The sequence below is a fragment of the Larimichthys crocea genome, chromosome VIII (genome assembly GCF_000972845.2).
Source record: "Larimichthys crocea isolate SSNF chromosome VIII, L_crocea_2.0, whole genome shotgun sequence".
Taxonomy (NCBI): Eukaryota; Metazoa; Chordata; class Actinopteri; family Sciaenidae; genus Larimichthys; species Larimichthys crocea.
Genome location: NC_040018.1, coordinates 17,961,934 through 17,980,244, shown reverse-complemented (window position 1 = coordinate 17,980,244; position 18,311 = coordinate 17,961,934). Strand labels below are relative to the sequence as shown.

Sequence of the window (18,311 nt, the reverse complement as noted above, 5' to 3'; positions counted from 1 at the left end):
GTGACAGATTCAAACGTAGATTAAAAACTGTCTTTGTATTTCTCTCCTCCGTAGCCTTTCCATCCTATGGTGAACCTGGTGTGCAGCGCTGACCTGAGGATGTTCCTGTGCGCCCTGTACACTCCGGTGTGCACAGTCTACGGCCAGGTGTCCATGCCATGTCGGTCTCTCTGCCAGAGAGCCAGGGATGAGTGTCACAAACTCATGGAGATATTTGGAGTAGCCTGGCCAGATGACATGGAGTGTAGCAGGTGTGTGCCTGTGTATATTACATTTTAAAAATAACAAAGTACTCGAAAATATAAACACTGTCATCACAACAGCGTGTTGAAGGTGATGCAGCTTCGCATCTTGCCACTGTTCTCACTTTCTTCGAATATCACCTCGTCTCCATAGAGCTCCATTCCCATCTTTTCTAGCTCACTTTTTTGATCTCTCAGTGCAGCTATCGTCTTAATATCCGATTGTATACAATATGTTATAATATAAAACTAAATGATCTGACTGATTTCCCAGGTTCCCAGACTGTGATGAACCCTACCCTCGTCCAGAGGACCTGCAGACAGGCTCTGACCCCACTGACCAGTCATCTATGACTGTCCAGAGAGACTATGGTTTCTGGTGCCCCAGGGAGCTCAAGGTTGACCCAGACTTGGGTTACACATTCATGGGCAGGAAGGACTGTTCTGCCCCATGCCCCTCGATGTTTTTCAACAAGCAGGAGCTGACCTTCATCCGCTACTTCATAGGAGTCGTTTCCATTGTCTGCCTGTCTGCAACACTCTTCACATTCCTGACGTTTCTCATTGATGTTACCAGGTTTGAATGGTTGAATCTATACATTTATTTATTGAGTGTGATCACTTTCTACATAAATTTAAGTGTTTAAGTATCACCTGTAAAACAAAAGTGGAAGGAAAATGTATTCACTATTATTATTAATCTTCCCTTTTTTTTCTCTGATTAGGTTTCGATACCCTGAGCGGCCAATAATCTTCTACGCTGTGTGTTATGTCATGGTGTCACTGGTTTTCTTTCTGGGCTTTCTGCTGGAAGACAGGGTGGCGTGTAATGCAGCCAGCCCTGCCCAGTTCAGAGCTTCAACCATAACACAGGGCTCACACAACAAGGTGAGAGGTTTCACCACAATAACATCACACATCTCGTGGTCATGTTTTTGCCTTTTAAGAAGCCTGTTTGATGTATGCTGCACTGTAAGTTTGATCCATTTCCATTCTAAACTTTCCTCAACGTTTTATTTTATTTTTAGATACTGTAAATAAAACCAGTTAGCCAGACCTACATTTTGAGATATCATGTTTATGAATGTTTCAAATGGCTACTTAAACATCTGACTTCTCCCTTACAGGTATGCACCCTGTTCTTCATGGTCCTGTATTTCTTCACCATGGCCGGCAGCGTGTGGTGGGTCATACTGACAATCACTTGGTTCCTGGCCGCCGTACCTAAATGGGGCAGCGAGGCCATTGAGAAGAAAGCCCTCCTCTTTCACGCTGTTGCCTGGGGGCTCCCAGGGGCCCTGACTGTCACCCTGTTGGCCCTGAACAAAATTGAAGGAGATGGGATCAGTGGAGTGTGTTTCATAGGGTTGTATGACATAGACGCCCTGAGGTGGTTTGTTCTGGCACCACTCTGCCTCAACGTGGCGGTGAGTACAGTCAGAAGATAAATGAGTAGGAGGGAGGATGAAAGAGTTGATGAGTAGATGGATGGATGGGTGAACAGATTAATGGGTGGATGAGTTGACACAAGAGTAGACTGTTGGCTGAAGTTATGGAGACAGACAGATTAGTAAATTAAGACAGATCAGTGACAGTCTTCTGGCTGTGTTTCAGTCATCAAAAAATTATTTTAATTTTGTGCATCTGTCACTGAGTCTAACTTGCCGTTTGTCATTCTCTCAGGTGGGTATCTCTCTCCTGTTAGTGGGCATTGTGGCTCTGAACCGGGTGCGAATGGAAATCCCTCTGGAGAAAGAGAACCAGACCAAACTAGTCAAGTTCATGATCCGAATGGGAGTGTTTTCTGTGCTCTACCTGGTCCCCTTGTTGACTGTGATCGGGTGCTACCTGTACGAACACACCTACCGCAGCGTTTGGGAGACGACGTGGATGGATGAGAACTGCAGGCGTTATCACATCCCCTGCCCGTACAAGGTAGAGTGGGGAGTGAAGTGTGTATGATGTTAAAGATTAATATGTGTCAGGATGTCTTTCATTTGTGAAGACGTTTTTGTGGAGGAAAGCTTGATGAGTGGAGGTCTAAGGCGAGTCTTCACGATCAGAAAAGACACAATCAGATGATCTGCCTGCTAACAGAGAAAATATAAAAAATTTCAAAAGTTATGATCAGTTGTAGTGTAACTGTATATTCATGTATAGCTCATCAAAACTATACTTCTACTGTCTGTCTGGAACCAGATGGTTGCTCAAGATCTGCCTGACAGCTCAGCTGGACATTGAAAACAAACACACAGAGACACTCTTGACAGGATATCCAGCTGTATTAGCATCACAACTCCCCTGTATCTCACACTCACTCCCATAGTGTGTGTTGCCACACTGCCAATGTTAGCTGGGGTGAAGCTGTTGCCCACTGTGGATACCTTGTGTGTTCATTTGGGTGTGAGAGTAGGAAACATACCAGGATCAATGAGGGTACGTGATGGTTCTTCAGTGAAAGGGCTCCGTAGAGGTAAACACATACTCAAGAATGACATTGTTTTTTCCAAGTTTAGAGCTTGAGCCTTTTTTTTATAGTTCTGGACATAAATTTTATCAGACATGATAACAATGCACTCACTAAAATAATTCTGATCTGGAAGTGTGATACAACAAAGTCAACAGTGTAAAATCAGTCAGACAGTGAAACTGGTTGTAAATAAACGGTTTAACTGGAAGTGAGCAGTAAATGCAGGTCACATTTTAAAGCAGATAGTCGTTCTGTGAACTGCAAGGGGCAGTCTGGGTAATAATTTTGCCGTTTGCCTCAGGTTCCTCTTTCAAATAAGTGTGACTAACCTGTGGATTTGTTTACAACCTGTGTTCTCATTATCATCTCACTGGTTCTTGTTCTCGTCCCATCAGGCTTCATTATTACTGATACTGATTTCAGCAATCAACATGTTGTTATTACCAGAAATAATGGTCAAACCCACGAGAGGACCCAAATTGTAATAAACGGAAATAAATCTGTAATGAGCAGAGACTGTGCGTATGCGTGCTCGTGTGGGTGAGAGAGAGAACTGGCAGTTGGACGTGTGTGGCTGACTGAGTAGGTATTTGTGGAGGGAGGGAGCAGAGCGCAGTATGCATCATTAGCTCAGCTAATGCAGCTCTACACAAAGCTGCCATCTCTGTATTACTCTTTGCTTCTCTGTCTCTTTGTCTTTGACTCTCTGCTGGTTCTCAGACACTTATTTCATTCTTTCAGTCAGTCCTCCCCCCTCAACTCGCTGTCTCTCACTGTGTCTGTCTGTCTCTCTCTCTCAGGGCTTGCTCAGTCATGCACTGCTGCCTATACTCTATAACGTCTTTGTAGCGGTTATGAAGAGTTGTGGGAGTGTGTTGTTTTATGTGTTGTCTGTGTCTGTTATCTGTGTCGACGCAGGCACAAACACACACTGAGCTGCTTTCTGTCCCGCACACACACACACACGTCAACAAAAGCTTTTCATCAGTTTCTCACTCAATGTTCACTTTATGTTTTGGAGTTGTCTTCATTATTAAAGCATAGCGTTATTTATGATAGAAAAGTGTCAGCTAATTTGTGACTGACAGACTATATGAGAGGGGGGTGGAGGCAGGTGCAAGTGCTTATGTTACTTGTTAGTGTATGCGTGCATGCAAGCTGTGTGTGTGTGTGTGTGAGCTCATGAGGAGGGACCCTCTTTATGACATGTTGTAGCTCTGGAATTTCAATATTGCCATGTGTTATTCGATCTTCACCCTAGGGAGTTTTGCGTGCAAATGTTTGTGCGTGTAAGAGGGTACAATTGCATGTTTTTGGATAATTGAAGATTCTGCGGGCATTGTTCAAGTTCAAGTGACTTTATTTTGTCTGTGTGCATGGGTGGTAATTTACTGAAGGCCCAGGGCTTATTGGTTTATGTCGGGACCAAAATCTGAGACATTTAATCTCAGTTTGAATGAGACAGACTAAAGCTAATTAACACATTCAGTACCTATTCTTTTGGGCTAAGCTTTCTAAAGGTCCTTTAGGCTGTGACCTTTTAGGTTGCTAGTTAAGTATAAGAACTTGTCTCAGGAGATGTTGTGAGTGTTAAAGTCCTTTGTGAATAATTTTGAGCAGTGTATAATCCTAATTTTATTTTATTTTTGTGCAGATATGAATTCTTTAAGTACTCCACCAGTTCTGTAACTATTACACTTTGTGGGTCCTAAATCTTAAAAGGCCACTCGTAGTTGTCCATGTAACTCTCTGTAATCCTGTTGCCACACTGACTCTCAACATTGCAGCCATACATTCTCCTCCTAAAATGGAAATTGGGGCATTATCCACTTACTACCATGTCGGTTAAAACACAACTGTGTGTGTATTTTATATGACTTATTTTATTAGATTTTTTTATTCCATTTGGTATATAATATTAAAGCATAATACTGTCTATGTGAATTCAGTGTAATCATGTATGCTCGTTTTAGTACTTTAGAAAGATAAAATCATGACATGGGAACTACTGCGTACTTCACATTGAAATATACTGTACTCCTTGACTTGTTTATGTTTCAAAGCTCAGCACAGCTCTTAGTCTGTGTTTCAAAACATTGGCAATGAGGATTTGAATTCTATCTTTTAACCCACTATACTTGCCTTGGTAAACTACGTTATGTTCACCAAGATACTGCGCAATCTCCACTACCGCTGTAAACTCTTGCTGCCCTCTGGTGGAAGATACTGTATACTGCATCAAAGTTCAAGACCATCTGAGCAACGAACAGTTGCTCTAAATCACAACTGCAGTTCAGCTGCTAAAGCAGCTGGGTTTTTCTAGGATTACTTCCCCTCTTCCATCATTTAAACTCACTGACTGGGCTAAAATCCACTTGTCACTGCTGGATACTTTAGATCAACTTAATGTGCAACTGTTTTCAGTGGCATCCTAAGCATTATCCTTCTTTACTGTGTAACTGTACACTTCCATATTTAATTTCTAGTCTGTTTTCTTTCTTGCTATATTTTTAACACTCTCTGTTGTCTTGATTGGATGATTGTGGGTTGTGTAATATTTAATACTTCTGTTCTTTTTAGGTGGAGCAGTCCAACCATCCAGCCAAAGTCGTGTTCCTGATTAAATATCTGATGATGTTAGTGGTGGGCATCCCCTCAGTTTTCTGGGTGGGCAGCAAGAAGACTTGTTTTGAATGGGCTAACTTCTTACATGGACGCAGACACAAAGAGTAAGGAAGTTTTATTTAGTCCTGCTTATTCTCCCCCTTTTTAGGCCAGTCGATCATTTTGGATCTGACATTTTATTTTCTGTGTGAAAATAAAACAGATATTACAATTAGAATCACAATTCATAGATTACTGAGAAACACACATTTGCTTGAAGTATTTATTTCTATGGTGACACAAGAGTATCCTCTGCACTGTGTCCTCTCAACCTCTCCTCCTCATATCCGTCTGTTCCTCTTCTCCTCTACTCTGCATCTCTCCATTTTCTTCCTGCTTGCCCTTCTTCCTCTCTTCATCTCTCTCAAACCACTCCCCTTTTCCATTTCTGGGCTTGCCACATCCCGAATGTCGTCCTGCTCCTCTCTCCCTTCCTCTTGTCTTTCAAATGTTAAACCTCTCATCCATGCCGTCTCTCACTCTCTTCTCTCTGCAGCAGTGGGGTGAATGAGTCTCGGCAGGTGCTGCAGGAGCAGCCAGACTTTGCCCAATCTCTGTTGCGTGAACCCAACACCCCCATCATTAGGAAGTCCAGAGGAACATCCACTCAGGTAGAACACAGGAAGCAGTGTCAAAAGTAATACTAGTTGTAGAAGTAACAGGGAACACAGGAGTGGTATCAGCAGCTGTAGTTCATGTAGCTCTATTAGTTGTACCTGTACTAGCGTTTTTAAGAGCCAACCTGTCTGAACCCATCTGGCACGGTCACGTTTTAGACTGACTGTAGACCAGGATCTGTGTTGGTTTATTTCCTCCATTACTGTCCATTAACTAGCCAGGCCAAATTGGCTACACTCACAGATAATTGGCACAGTCATAGAGAAAGAAAGTTACTTACTAAATAATAGATACTAGAACTCCAAGCCCAAGCTGGGCCCAGAGCTTCATACAGCAGTAGTATCAGTTACTGTGTTTAAATTGCTAATTATTATTAAATGCTTCTGGATTTAATGGCAATAGTTATGACATTATCTTTCTGACCTGTCACACTCCTGTAGGGCACCTCTACCCACGCCTCCTCCACCCACTTAGCTGTTGTGGACGACCTCGACGAACCAATCAGAACTCACCATGGCCACCCCACCTCAACCAGGAGTAAGGCCAGCAGCGTCCACAGCAAGACCAGCTACCACAGCAGCCTGCGGCGCACTCGTGACGACAGGTAGAGCAGGAAATCCATGACTTCATGTTTGTCTGTCAAAGGTTGTGAATTAGATTAAACTTCTCATCCTCTCCTTCCTTCTCTTCTTCTCGTCTTCCTTCTCCTCTCTCAGGAGTGATACTATGGTTTACCGAGGTACAGAGGAGCGTAGTTTCCATGGCAGCATGCCACGTCTCGACCACCCGCTCTCCACTCACAGCAGCCTCCATCAGATAGACAGCCACTCAAGGCAAGGAAGCCAGCGAGATGCATCTGAGGCCCCGCCTGCACTGATCACTCACGGAACGATGGCAAGTGACAGCCAAGCTGCTGAGAATGAAGGCACCAGCGCCTGAGAAGAGCTACAAATCTTACAAGAAATTATTTTAAGGATGCTGTTGATGTCTTTTAAAGGAAGATTTGACCCCAGCAGACACACACCCCTCTGTTTTAGTGTGTAAACGATTCCTCTAAGAACATGGAGAATGAACCTGTCAGTGCTGTGGTGGTCATTTTTGCCATCAGTTCCAAGCTGATCATTTGTTGTGTGGTGTAGCTAAAGGCTAACAGTTCAGTTTAGTGAACTTGACTGATCTCTCAGAGACAGTTTAGTTTCACTGTAAGCTGGACAAGTTTGTTTACTTAATTAATTGACACGGCAGATGACAGATGATTCGTACAGGCTGAGCCAACAATAATAAATATCCTCAGATGTTTGGGAACATCAGTGATGCTGACATTATTCAGGGATCATTTTGGACCAGCGCTAGCACTGGATAGGAAACACTGAAAGAGTGGAAATGAGAAGTCGTCACACTTCATGGACAAGAACACTTGGATAGATTTGTTTCCTCCAGGTGTGCTCTGTATGATTTATTAGCTCCTGGGTTTGAAGGTTGGACACCGGTTTGTTCTTTAAAGCAGCATGACCAGTCTTATGGTCACATTATTTCCAAATCCTGATCGCTCACCATCTTGCAGGACCTACATGAATATTATTAAATATGTGAACACTGCCGAGTATTGCTTTTGTAACAATCTTAAAATGTTTGTCTTGACCTGATTATTCCTTATCTTTTTTTTGTTCTGAACTGCAGCTCTTAACGAATGACGTTTATCTTTGTGTGGCTTCAGAGGCCGACATATGTGGGCTTAATGTGAAACTGTGGACCTCTCTGTGGTTTAGTGAAATATTTTTATACTGTGAAAACTGTCTGTCTGCTGCTAAAAGCTTCATTTTGCAAGTGTGTTTGTGTGTGAGAGAGAGAGAGAGAGAGAGTGTGAGTGAGGAGTGAGAAAAAGAGACACAAGTGGTCATACACTGTTTTAAACTCCAGTGGTGAGAAATCATGACAGAGGGAGCTGAGAGGTGAAAACTAGTGTATCCCAGAATGTAAAAGGGTTGTTTCAGAGTCAGATATAATGCAGACATGGTTGGGTGAAATGAGCTGGAGTAATGTGTGTGCACTTAGACACGCTCACATTTATCCCTGCCTCACAAAACCACTTCAGCACCGACTTTTCTGCGTATAGGCTTTTGCTCGAGAGGTAGAAAAGGGCAGCTTTGGAAACAGGCAAAGTTTACTCAGACCTTTACCATTGTCAGACAAACAATCAATGTCACAGAATCCAAAAATACACAGAATAGGTGTACCAATAACTGGACTAAGTCAGATTCAGGCACACATGCGTCACTGCATAGAGTGTTACATTTAAAAGTGAAAACCGATAACAGTGCTTCTCTTCTGATCGGTTGTTGTTTTTTGATGAGAAGTGCTTTTTTTCTCATTTAATTGTCACTTGTACTTGATATGTACTCAAACTGCTACTGTACATGCTCTTTGCTTCAGTTTGTTTGTTGTGTTGTTCAGATATAAAACTCCTACTTACCCAAAGAGGTGCAGACAATTGGCAGTGAAACTGTGGAAAAAGAAGTTTGCTACTTGCTACATTTTCTCTGGCATTATTTTACGTTTAAGTAAACGTTACAGGAAGTGTGTTTTGTTCCCAATCCCTGAATTAACCTACCTCACCTGTACCCTCAGCCTTCTCTGTACCTGTTCACACACACACACACACAACCAGGTGCGTTTTGTAAAAATAGTCAAACTTGACACAAAAAAACAGTTCATTAAAATAGTGGTGTTTATTTCTGAAGAATCTAAACTTCTAACACACACCTTAGCTATCCATCCTCCCTGTTGGTTTTGTGTTTTTCCAGTCTACCTCCTCAGTTCAGAGCTAACTCATTGGCCTTTCACTGCTGCCTCTCTCCTCCTGTCTGTCTGCACCTGTTTTAAATTTCTCATGACCAACTCCAAACTGTCAACTTGTCTCCCTGCATATCTGTTGTACATAGATTTTCTGTCCTATCCGATGACTAATCTGCCTCACATCTGCCTTCTGCCTCTCCTCCTGTAAATGTGCCCACACCGATCTTTTTTTGGACCTACAGCAACTGTCTGTACTCTGTACAATTCGTGACTGCTTACAAACATTAACCATTGTGCTTTTACCTCGGACTTTACAACAAGAGACGCTGTGATAAATACCATCAGTGATCTCTCCTTTTCAGCTGTTAAATATCTCATTCTTGTTAGTTCACCTAAGTCTGTGAGCATTAATATTAATCGCCCACGGTGAGACGTGAGGAAGAGGGTTTTTGATGTCTCGCTGTGATACAGCTTCAGAATGAACTGCAGTAACTTGAAAATACGATATATTATCAATAATGGTTCAAACACATAATATTGTGAATTCTGAAACTTGAGTTGTATTTGCCTTTTAATTTATTTGCAGTTTGGGACTGTAATGAACTCTTTTACATGCAGTCTAATAAACTTTTTACAGACTTCAGTGCTTTTGTTATTCTGTTTACACTACACCTGCATATTTATTCTTACTACAGCACCTGGTGATTGTGATTAAGTAACTGCTGTTCTTTCAGTAGATTATTCATTTGTAGCTGTTATTTGTTCCCTTTGTTTCATAATCTTTAAACTTACATAAATACGTTAATACATATCTCTTAACTTTTACATGTTCCACTAGAAGCTAATTTTAGGGAGCAGGTTTCACCAGTGTTGTGGTTTTAGAATCAACTCAGTGGAGCTTTCAGAAACAGCAATAATTCAAACTTTGAACACAGCTCTTTGTAAATGGCAGTATCTTCACCCTACATACATTTCACATTTAAAATCTTCAAAGTGACTGGAGACAGTCATCTTCATAACACTTATGTGTAAACATTTAGTCCGTCAAGACCAGATTCCCGATCGTTCTCGTTTCCGGCGAACAATGGCAGCCACGTCTTGTTTGAGTGTGGAGACGCTCTGTTCCAGCTGCTCTGAGAAGTCCCTCAGCAGACGACTCTGCTCATCCACAAACAGCCTGAGCCCCAGCAGGTCGGAGTCCTCCTGGAAACAACAGGAACACACAACCTCAGTAGGTGACAATTCCAGGGCTTAATACCAACAACTGACTCTTAATTCTCCTTGAAGATTTTTCATATTTTTTCCCAGAAAAAAATCATTACAACAACAGCAGGTGCCTCAGTGGAGTTCTGGTAATAAAGTCTGTGATCTAAAAATGTCCTTCCTGTCTTCTTTGCAGCTTAAAAATAACGAATTATTATAAATAATACAATGGTTACATTAAACATTGCAGACATTAATGAAATTCTTTGACAGACCCCGATAATATTAGCAACCGAAGCAGTTAAATTAATAAAATGCTCAGATGTCACTAATCTTACTAAAACTTTTCTTCTGCCAGTTAAATTGTGTGCCTCTATTCTCTATAGCTCCACTGTTGGTTAACTGTGATCACAAGGCTTTATTGTAGTAAAGCTCACTAATACTAATGCTGCAGACAGACATGGATACATACACTGGGCCTGTGTCTGCGCAGGCGCTGCAGCTGCCCCCTGACTGAGGTCATGCTGTGGTAGAAAACCTTGAGAGAACGAGCAAACTCTGCATCACAGCTGGGACGCACTGATCGACCACGAACACTCTCCCCACCTAACACACAAAGGGAGGAAGGTGTGTGTGAGCAAGACATATTGACCCAGATCTTGGTGTGTTATGTATGTTTCAGTTACCGTTCCTGGCTGTGTTGAGTTGTTCTTTCAGACTATGATTTTCTTTTCTCAGTGAAGCATTGACACTCTTCAGTTCCTCCAGGTCCTGTTGAAGAGCTCTCACTGAACAGCTGAGCTCTGCAGAGTCTACAGGCTGCAACACACACACATTAATGCAAGCACAGTGGTTGCCTCGTAAATTATTGGCAAGCACTATAGTTGCTTGTAATTAAGTATGAAGAAGTCTATCCTATGATCTGTGATTTTACAGTTCTACTGTCTTACAGATAGATTAGGTAACTGCATAGTGTATTTTATAGCTCTTTCATAGTTTTCTATCTTTGTGTCACATCCAGATTTAAAAACAACATGAAACATCGTGAAACATCACTTCAGATGCAGAAATACATTATCAGACTCACTGCAGTGTCTGCTGGGCCCGCCTCCTCGATGACAAAGACGCCCTCTGTAGTCATCCTCACTTCCTCCAGAGATGATATCAGGTCAGTGCAACCCTCTGAAACAGAAAACCAACACCTATCAGCAGCTTTAATTATACTTTTGACTGTTTATGTTGTCTGTTGTAGTTATAGTAATAACATGAAATGTATGTCATGAGGGTGCAAGATGAACATTGGTGTTGAAAATGAAATTACAATTCAATTTCATCCCACTCCAGTCAGGGATGCATTAAGGCAAAGTAATACTTTAATTTGAGGCTGCTGCTGTTACATATATCCAAATTATATTTGATTTGTTTTGCTCAAAGTTACAGTAAAAACTTTCTCTTCATCCTCACCTTGAAGGCCCCACAGCTCCAGCACTACAGCACTGCTCTGCAGGTAGTCAAGGAGACGCTGGGAGGTTTGAAGGGAGGCAAAGTGAACTCTGTGATCCAACAGAGGATTAACGTTGTGCCATACAGCTGGAGTGTACAGAGGCTGGCAGTCAAACAATCTGAAACTGACAAAGTGAGGGGAGAAGAGGACATAAGAACGAACGACAACAAAGTACAGTATATCACTTCTGGCTGAATTAATCCAGAGGACGGTGATATTCCTAAAGTATCATGATGATGATGATTTTTACAGAAAATGCCAAGCACATCAGCATGTAACCACTAACTGATGTCCAGTTTTACTGTACCTCGTTCTTCACCTAAAGTTTGTAGGCTATAATTCTCTGCATCCTCCCTGCTCTTCACTTTCCTCAGTATCTTTCATGCCTTTACATGCAGCCCTATATGCCTTACCCAATTTGGACCCCTCTATTGCGGACCTCTCTGACCCAGCTGAGGCCACAACACTGTTCCAGGACCAGCTGGAAGTCCAGTCGTCGTCCCAGTAACTCAGACGGGTCAATCAGAATGTCATCCTCACCCAGAGGGCTGAAAGGTGAAAAAGATTATTTACGGATATTTGATTTGTTTGATAGAGTTATTCACAATGTGTGTGTGTGTGTGTGTGTGTGTGTGTGTGTGTGTGTGTGTGTGTCATACAGTCCCGTGGAGGTGCAGGGGACCAGCTGTGCTTGTAGAATGGCCTCCTCTGTGCCCTCTGACCCCAGAACCTGCAGACAGAAATGATCGATAAATAAATATATCAAATAAAATATCAGCATGTTCAAGTACACCTACCATCTGTGTATATATGTGTGTGTGCGTGTGTGTGTGTGTGTGTACCTCTAGTTGCTCTTCCAGAGGGATGCGAAAGGCCAAAGACTGAAGCCAGAGGTGAGCAGTTCCCAGGAGCAGAGGCTCCACGGGATCCCAGAACGGGTCTTTATCTCTGGGTAATGCAGCTGTAGACAGCCCCTCTACTCTCTGACAGCCAGAACCAAAGACAGACGAGTCATTGCTCTGAAATGTAAACGTATTAAGGAGAAAGCTAGCTAGTGCTGACTGTGCTGATTTTCTTAGTCAGATTCATATTCCATCAAGCTGCAATCCCTCCCATGTGGGAATTAATTTCAACATAAAAGGTGAGTCTCGCCATCGGCTCCTTTTGCTTTTTTAATGTTTCCTCTGTTCAGTATTCAATCACTGAGCAAAAAACATGTAACATGTCTTCAATATGCAGCTACTTTTTACTAGGAAGGTTTGTTTACAGTTTCTGAAATAAGTTTGTTTCGATTGTAGCACAAGCAAAAACAAAATCACAACAGTTTGCTGGAACAAGCTCCCTATTGACATCAGGACATCAGAAACACATCTTCTGTCGTAGACGGAAAACGTATCTGCTTAAGCCGCACTTTGTCCTACAATAAAAACAATAATAAATAAATAAAACTCTTTATCTTCTAATGTTTTTAAATGAAGTACTTGAAGCAGTTCAGCACATTTGATCAAGTTAATGTAGTTGCATGATTCTTGCCATTTTTGGGCTGTATCCACATGACTAAATGCACTTGTTGTAAGTCAGCCTAAATATGGTAATGGTCTTTCCTCTTAGTTACATTGTCTGTGCTCTTCTCAGCCTGATGCTGCTGGTACACTTCTTCCATCAGGAATTTACGGTTCACAAACTTGGCCTTGGACCAAATCCACACCTGGGGAGGGAGTTCAGACAAACAGAACTGAAGTCAAAACTAAATTCAACTTGTAAAAAAAAAAAGTTTATGAGCTATTGTACATGAGAGACAGACAGAAAGACTGACCTGTTTTTTTCCCACAGCTGTGACCCTGACAACAATCTCCTTCTGCAGATCATGACCTTTTGAATCTGACAGTGCCAGATTTTTTATCTCCAATTTAAATTCCACCCCCTACAACCATGGCAGACAGTAAAGAGCAGGTGTTTAATGCATATCTATAAAAAATGAGTGCTATTTGATTTACAAACATAACTGCCTCCAGTAAAAACACATTAAAAGATTAAATAAGCGTTACCTTGTTCAGTTCCTGGCTCATCTGGTTGGCCTCAGCCATCATGGGCATCAGTTTGACGTAGTCATAGAAGACAGCCAGCAGGCTGGGGTCTGTCTGACTAGACCCAGCATTGGACTCACCTACACAATACATAATGCATACATAACATTTATTTGTAATATAAGTTTCTTTCCAAAAATAAAGCTCTTCCAGCTACTGATCCTCTCCCACTCACCGAGGTGGATGCCCTCAGCAGCAGCAAGTTCAGACTGAAAGTAATCGTAGTCATAGCGGCTCCAGTCATCCCCGCCTCTCTCAGATGGATAACCAATGAACAGATAAGTACAGTTTGAACCGAGGATGAGACGGTCCTAAAGGGAAACAAAAGAGAGTGGGACAAACACTTTAAGTGTGGACTGTAACACAGTTGTATCATGAAGTTTGTGTTGAGACCCACCAGGTGCTGCAGCTCAGTTGCCTGGTGAACAACACTGCCGTTAACAATGACCTTTGACCCTGCCAGCGGGGTCAATGTTACCCGGCGTTGTTCGTTCCTGAACACAGCATGACGGTCCTGGATCCTGACACACACAAAAACACACATGTAACATAAATGTGTGCATGAGCTCAAAAATACAGAAAAATGAAAAAACACTTTTCCAGCATGCACTCGGTCTGATCATTCATCAAAATGTCACATCAAGTTTCAGGCATGTATCTAAGCTCACTTTACTTGCAAAGAGTTTGTGATGTGATCTTGGTAAAAATAAAAAAAAAACTCACCCCAAGCCTTTGATAGAGATTGATCTTGGTGAAGAGTCACACAGGCCGATGTCCCATTCTCCTGGAACACAAAATGAATGAGTGGCAATGAACACACAGAACACTGCAGCGATGGGTCTGTCACACTGTGATACTTTATTTACATCTACTGTAGCTCCCTCTGCAAGGTGATCTGAACTAGAGAGTGTCATATTCATCTCAACATGAAGACAGATACAGACAAGACGTACCCTCCTGAATGAAAAGCTTGACCACCCCCGACAGCTGGGCGTCCTCGTTGATGTTCAGGATGTAAGGATGCATCTGCATCATCCTCCTCTCCTATCAGTGAGACATAACAAAGATGCTTTTATGCACTGAACCAGCCTTTTTTCTTAAGGGGACCCCTTTTTAGAAAGTAGTAGAAAGGGAAAGCTCAGTGAATACCATGCCTTTACCCTGTAAAGTTTACATCTTAAATAATAATCTAAACTTTAAAAGATCACCTTAAAATTTCACGTAACGTTTCATGTATGTCAGGACCCTCAGTTTGGGAACCAGTGCACTAAATCGTCACCAAGTGCATTTCTGTTTTGTTTGTTTCTCATTTGTGCATCTCTGATTGTGCATTTGAATGTGAGTGTGTGTGTACCTGTGTGATGTTGGCGTACTGTTGCTCCCAGTCCTTCAGAGCCTCCTGCAGGTGTTGTTCCCACAGAGTCTGAATGGCTCTGATCTGGAGCTCATTGTGGGTCAGCAGCTGACGAAGCTCCTCTAAACATACACACATACACACTCATTATAACCTCTCTTACCGTCCCCAGCTTAGCTCTCTTCTATTTGAAAGTCTTACTGGTCTCGTCATTGGCTCTGCGTCCCTCCTGGCCAAGCCGGCTCAGTCTCTGCAGCAGCCTGGCGTTCTCTGCTTTGAGCTCTTTGACCAGACGCTCAGTGGGGCTCTCGTTCACCACAGCTCGGTTCTGGATTCGCTTTGCCCTAAAGAGGTGAGGGAGGTATAGATGGACCAGTTGGACCGAAGGAGGAAGGGGAATGAGGCAGAAAAAAACAACGAGTGGCTTAGAAGTTTTAGTGTGTGTTTTTTATGATGGTGTTAACCTGATGCATTCATGCATTCATGGTGGATTACACGGTTAAGAAATTTCTTGTCATACCTCTCAGCATAGCGCAGGGTTGAGAGGGACTCCTCGTAGCAGATATCAGCAGGGCTCAGTGTGGCAATCTTGAAAATTAAAAATAACTTAACTGATCTTAACAGCGTATGAACATAATGCAACATCAGTGCCTGTTAACACCATTTTCTGTTACCATAACAGTGCGACTGTTTCCTCCCAGCGCAGACTGCAGCAGCTTGGTGAGAACTGAGTCTCTGTAGGGTATATGAACAACCTTCCTCCCTACCGCCGCATCAGCAAGGGAGCTAGACGACAAAAGAGTGACGTGATGAAAACTGATAAAATAAACTGAATGAAAACTAAAATATGAGGCACCAACCTGATAACATTGCCCAGGGTGGTTAGGCTCAGGTTGATTGCTGTGCCCTCTTTGAGTCTGTCAGCCTCTGAACCCGATGACCGCTGACGCTCACTGCCAGCCAAGTCCACCAGGTTAATGTTGGACTGCTTGGTGATGCTCTCTTTGGAAAAGATCTGACAGGAAGTCACAGTAATGTCAATAACAAGTGTTTGTACTCTGACATGACACCAGAACATGTGCAGTTAAATAACGCTTGATGCGATGCAAATCAAGCACGTGAAATAGAAGAAATGTTTTTAGACAGCAGACATTTTTGGCACAGTGCAAATAAAATTTGAAATTAAGATGATCTTTAATCTGAACAGCCTCCTTAGCTTGAGAAAATAGTGTGAATTTTATCTTCAAAGGTACTGGGAGTTATGAAACAGGACTGAGATGAAACCACGTACCTGTTTGAGCTGGAGGATAATAAGCATGTGCGAGCGACTGCTATTGGCGTTCATGTGAGTGGCAGCTGTAGTTCGGGTCCTGGTGCCCTGTTCCATCAACTGCGCCACCTACATTTTAAAATTTGAACAGGATTTAATTTTTCTGTGATTATAACACTGACAGGACACTCAGGCCTTAACCAGTACACCTCTTACAGTGAATTCACTGTGATTTTGGTAAAACTACGTTAAGTGAATTAAGAAGAAATGGAGAAGTCTGGAGAATCAGTTCATAGAGTTGATTGTAAAACGTGTACATTTATCTATATATCTATCTATCTTTATATATACTCTCCATCCATCACTCTACCTGTGATGCACTCTCACATGGGACTGTTCGGAGACTCTCCACGTAAAAGCCTCTTTGCTGCTCCTCTCTGACTCTGAGGCCCCCCGGAGTACGAGACGCCCGAGACAACAGGTCAACCACCTGGGCAGAGAGGGCAGAGTTGAAAACGAAGATGATGGTACACAAAAACACGCAGAAAAAGACAACATAAGAACTGACAGTAGCTGTTTTTCCTGTTACCTGCTCATTATAGATTTCCAACATACTGAAAAAGACCTGTGTAGATATTGAGAACAAAGATATTTTAGTTTTCCTACACTTGCATGCCACAGGTAAATGATAGGGGCAAACACAAACACACACTTTACCTGACACTGTCTGGTCTCTTGGTTTTCTCTGATATCCTCAAACAATCGCTCACAGAGTTTAGGAACCAGGCCTTTGTTAGGCCCATAGCCCACCATTGAGTAACTCTTCCCTGAGCCAGTCTGCCCGTAGGCCAACAGGGTGGCATTGTAACCCTGCAGACATTATTTCAGGACATTCAATATTAGAAAACCTTGAGGTTGTTTAAGCTAACAGAACATGACATGAGAGTTTTGAGATTTAAATGTAAACTCCAGTTAAATATGTGATGATTGCTACCTGCAGAGCGTTCTCCAGTATTCCCTCTCCCAGGTCCTGGAACACACTGTCCTGGAGACAGATGATACTTTGTCAGCTGCAAACTTGTAACCCACTAATGTCTTCACCAAACTCTGCTCGTCTCTTATTCTACATCTGTTCTGTCTGGATAATCTACATTTGTACTGTCTAAATATTTTACTGTGCATTCTGTTTGTTGGATAGGGTTCAATATGTTCTGAGCTGACCTGGTCAGCGTATCGTCCACCGGGCTCTTCAGGAACGAAGAGGCCCCTGCGGTCTCGTACAAAGCCACTGTGGGACCAGTAGGCATAGTCGAAACAGAACAAACGACGGTTCTGGGAGTCACGCGGGTCCTGGATGGTGATGGAGTTCGACACCATGGAGACAATACAGCGGCTGCCTGCATCCCTCTCTCTCTGGATGGAGAGAGGAAATGAAGATAAAATGAGGCTGTGGGTGGACTTAAGTTTTAATAAACCACATTTAATTTGGATTTTAAGGAAAATGGAAGTGAAATTAAAGATGTTTGAAGAAATTCGTCAACAATACTGTACAATAATTAACTATGTGACAGCAAATTGTAATGTCTATTCTTACACTAAATTTTGTCTATCTGTTGAATTTTCATCTGAGTTACTTTCTCAGGGAGCAGGTGCTGAAACTGTCTGTGGTAATTTTATCTTTACTCAATAATTTCATCTGTTGCATTAAGGTTTGCGCAGGTTTTGCACTCTATTTGTGTGTTCACATCTTATTTGTAGAAAAGAAGCAGTACCACAGACAATAAAAGAACGGCGATAATATTTTGTTACAACAGTCCTGCATTAAATTTAGTACTAAAATAAAGCAGAATACAGTAATGTCAGTGAGTATGATACTATAAGAAGAGAGTACATTACAAATACTTACGTTAGGAAAACATCAGGCAAACACATAACTGAGAAATTGCATAAAATAAGAAACGAATCATCTTATATCCACTGACCTTGTTGAACGGTCGGACTCTGACGGCCACTTTGACACAGTCCTTGCTGTGCATGTCTGAGGCTTTAGCCTTCATGGTGCAGCAGACAGGCATCAGCTCAGTTAGACTGAGTGATCTACTC

At 42.3% G+C, this 18,311-nt stretch overlaps 2 protein-coding genes across 4 annotated transcripts in view; one reads left to right on the top strand and one right to left on the bottom strand.

Annotated features, from left to right (window-relative positions):
* LOC104940210 (frizzled-3) overlaps window positions 1–9,429 on the top strand; it is a 29,230-nt gene extending 19,801 nt beyond the window's left edge. For all 3 annotated transcript variants that reach the window (XM_010756749.3, XM_019262368.2, XM_027281762.1), the window contains exons 3-11: window positions 55–251; window positions 517–819; window positions 968–1,130; window positions 1,370–1,669; window positions 1,926–2,177; window positions 5,293–5,441; window positions 5,873–5,987; window positions 6,435–6,598; window positions 6,711–9,429. In XM_010756749.3, coding sequence (XP_010755051.1) covers window positions 55–251; window positions 517–819; window positions 968–1,130; window positions 1,370–1,669; window positions 1,926–2,177; window positions 5,293–5,441; window positions 5,873–5,987; window positions 6,435–6,598; window positions 6,711–6,933 — 1,866 coding nt within the window. In that variant the 3' untranslated portion in view covers window positions 6,934–9,429. The remainder of the gene's footprint in view (window positions 1–54; window positions 252–516; window positions 820–967; window positions 1,131–1,369; window positions 1,670–1,925; window positions 2,178–5,292; window positions 5,442–5,872; window positions 5,988–6,434; window positions 6,599–6,710) is intronic.
* A 139-nt stretch (window positions 9,430–9,568) lies between these two features.
* kif28 (kinesin family member 28) lies at window positions 9,569–18,265 on the bottom strand. Its single transcript, XM_027281352.1, has 27 exons — window positions 18,191–18,265; window positions 17,430–17,621; window positions 17,203–17,253; window positions 16,926–17,078; window positions 16,798–16,833; window positions 16,579–16,698; window positions 16,230–16,337; window positions 15,799–15,953; window positions 15,613–15,724; window positions 15,459–15,526; window positions 15,140–15,282; window positions 14,939–15,060; window positions 14,538–14,628; window positions 14,308–14,368; window positions 13,982–14,105; window positions 13,760–13,895; window positions 13,546–13,664; window positions 13,314–13,421; window positions 13,113–13,205; window positions 12,340–12,480; window positions 12,157–12,227; window positions 11,911–12,045; window positions 11,458–11,621; window positions 11,081–11,175; window positions 10,680–10,812; window positions 10,466–10,599; window positions 9,569–9,993 (listed from the first exon to the last, which is right to left on the bottom strand). Exons 1-27 carry the CDS (start codon window positions 18,263–18,265, stop codon window positions 9,835–9,837), a joined length of 3,099 nt encoding a protein of 1,032 aa, XP_027137153.1. The 3' UTR covers window positions 9,569–9,834.
* Between the last annotated feature and the right edge of the window lie 46 nt (window positions 18,266–18,311).